At 53.8% G+C, this 1,242-nt stretch overlaps 2 protein-coding genes across 2 annotated transcripts in view; one reads left to right on the top strand and one right to left on the bottom strand.

The window, feature by feature from the left end:
* Nucleotides 1-1,242, top strand: part of SHC4 (SHC adaptor protein 4) — a 123,050-nt gene that overhangs the window by 68,261 nt on the left and 53,547 nt on the right. The window lies entirely within an intron of this gene.
* On the bottom strand, nucleotides 5-792 carry EID1 (EP300 interacting inhibitor of differentiation 1). Its single transcript, XM_003784341.2, has one exon. It carries the CDS (start codon nucleotides 689-691, stop codon nucleotides 116-118), a length of 576 nt encoding a protein of 191 aa, XP_003784389.1. The 5' UTR covers nucleotides 692-792; the 3' UTR covers nucleotides 5-115.

Below are 1,242 nucleotides of genomic sequence, written 5' to 3'. Positions count from 1 at the left end.
TTTTTTTTGCAGATCTAGTTTTTCATTGGCACAGGACTATATGGAATGAACCCAAAAGATAGTGGCAAGCTGGGTCTCTCCTCAGGTAGTTTCCTCCTCTTTTAACAGCATTTAACTACTCTCTATCAATAATTTCATCACAGCCGAGTTCTTCGGTCAGACGATTGACAACCATAAGTGAAAAAAGCTCTTCGATAAAAGCCAACTGGTCGAACGGGGTCTTCTCATAATGCATCTGAAACCCGCCATCCAGAGCTGCTTCTCTGGCTCTGGATGATCTCAGGAACATCTTGTTGGCTTCTTCAAGGGCCGCTGAGACTCTGTAGCCGGCACCACTCAGCTGCTCCTCCTCCGGATAGTCGTAGTCGTCCTCCCAGTCATCAAATTCCTCGCCCTCGTCCTCACTCTCGAAGTCTGGGCCCGCGAGCTGGCCTGGCTGCTCCCCAGGGCTGGGCCCGTTAGGCAGGCCCCGCTTCCCCGCTGGCGCCGCCATTGGCTGCGCCGCCTCCTCCTCCATCGGGCCTTCCTCCTCGAGCTGCGGCTGGGCCCCGTTGCGGGAGGGACGCAGGGATGGGTCTCGGCTCCCGCTGCCTACCTCCATCTGCGGAAGGTCACCCTCGCCGAGCATCACATCCATCTGCAGGTCATTGCACTCTTCGTACAGTTCGCACAGCTCAGCCATTTCCGACATCGTGCAAAACAAACTGCTCAACCCTCTGGGAAAGCGCTTTCAGCAAGAAGATATGGAGCTACGCCGTCGGGCGGTTGTGCGCCTGCGCAAAAGCTGCGCGCTTGCGTAATCCTGCGCGCACGCGCGTCCCCAGGCGCCGCCTCCCGCTTGGCAGTGGGCTGTGGCGGGGGCGCCTGTGTTTTGATGTTAGAGTGGCTTGGTGGGCTACGTTTTGATAGATTTGGACTTTACGCCCAGAGACTCTTCATGCGAGAGCATAACGTAGCCCATGCGTGACTGTACTGCTGCTTATCGTGCTGTATGCTGAAACTATCTTACGTGGCCTCTGTAACTACGCTTAATGCTCCACCCCCGTCTTCCTCGCCCCCAGGCAATCGCGTCTGTTCCGAGGTTCTAATGAATTATCTGTGCGCTGAGATCTTAGTCCTCCTGTCCAGAACACGCAGTATCCACAAGCACAGATGAGCATCTTAAGAAACAATCCATTCTACTTTTATTCTTGCCATTAAAAAAAGGTTAAATTCACAAATAACAGGCAAATTATCCATTTT

This window comes from Otolemur garnettii, unplaced genomic scaffold (genome assembly GCF_000181295.1).
Source record: "Otolemur garnettii isolate 467f Iridium unplaced genomic scaffold, OtoGar3 scaffold00011, whole genome shotgun sequence".
NCBI classification, from domain to species: domain Eukaryota; kingdom Metazoa; phylum Chordata; class Mammalia; order Primates; family Galagidae; genus Otolemur; species Otolemur garnettii.
The sequence above is the reverse complement of the archived record's forward strand: the minus strand, read 5'-3'. Positions and strand labels throughout refer to the sequence as shown.

Coding starts and splice junctions, on each gene's coding strand:
- EID1 (XM_003784341.2), bottom strand. CDS start 691: ATGTCGGAAATGGCTGAGCTGTGCGAACTGTACGAAGAGTGCAATGAC.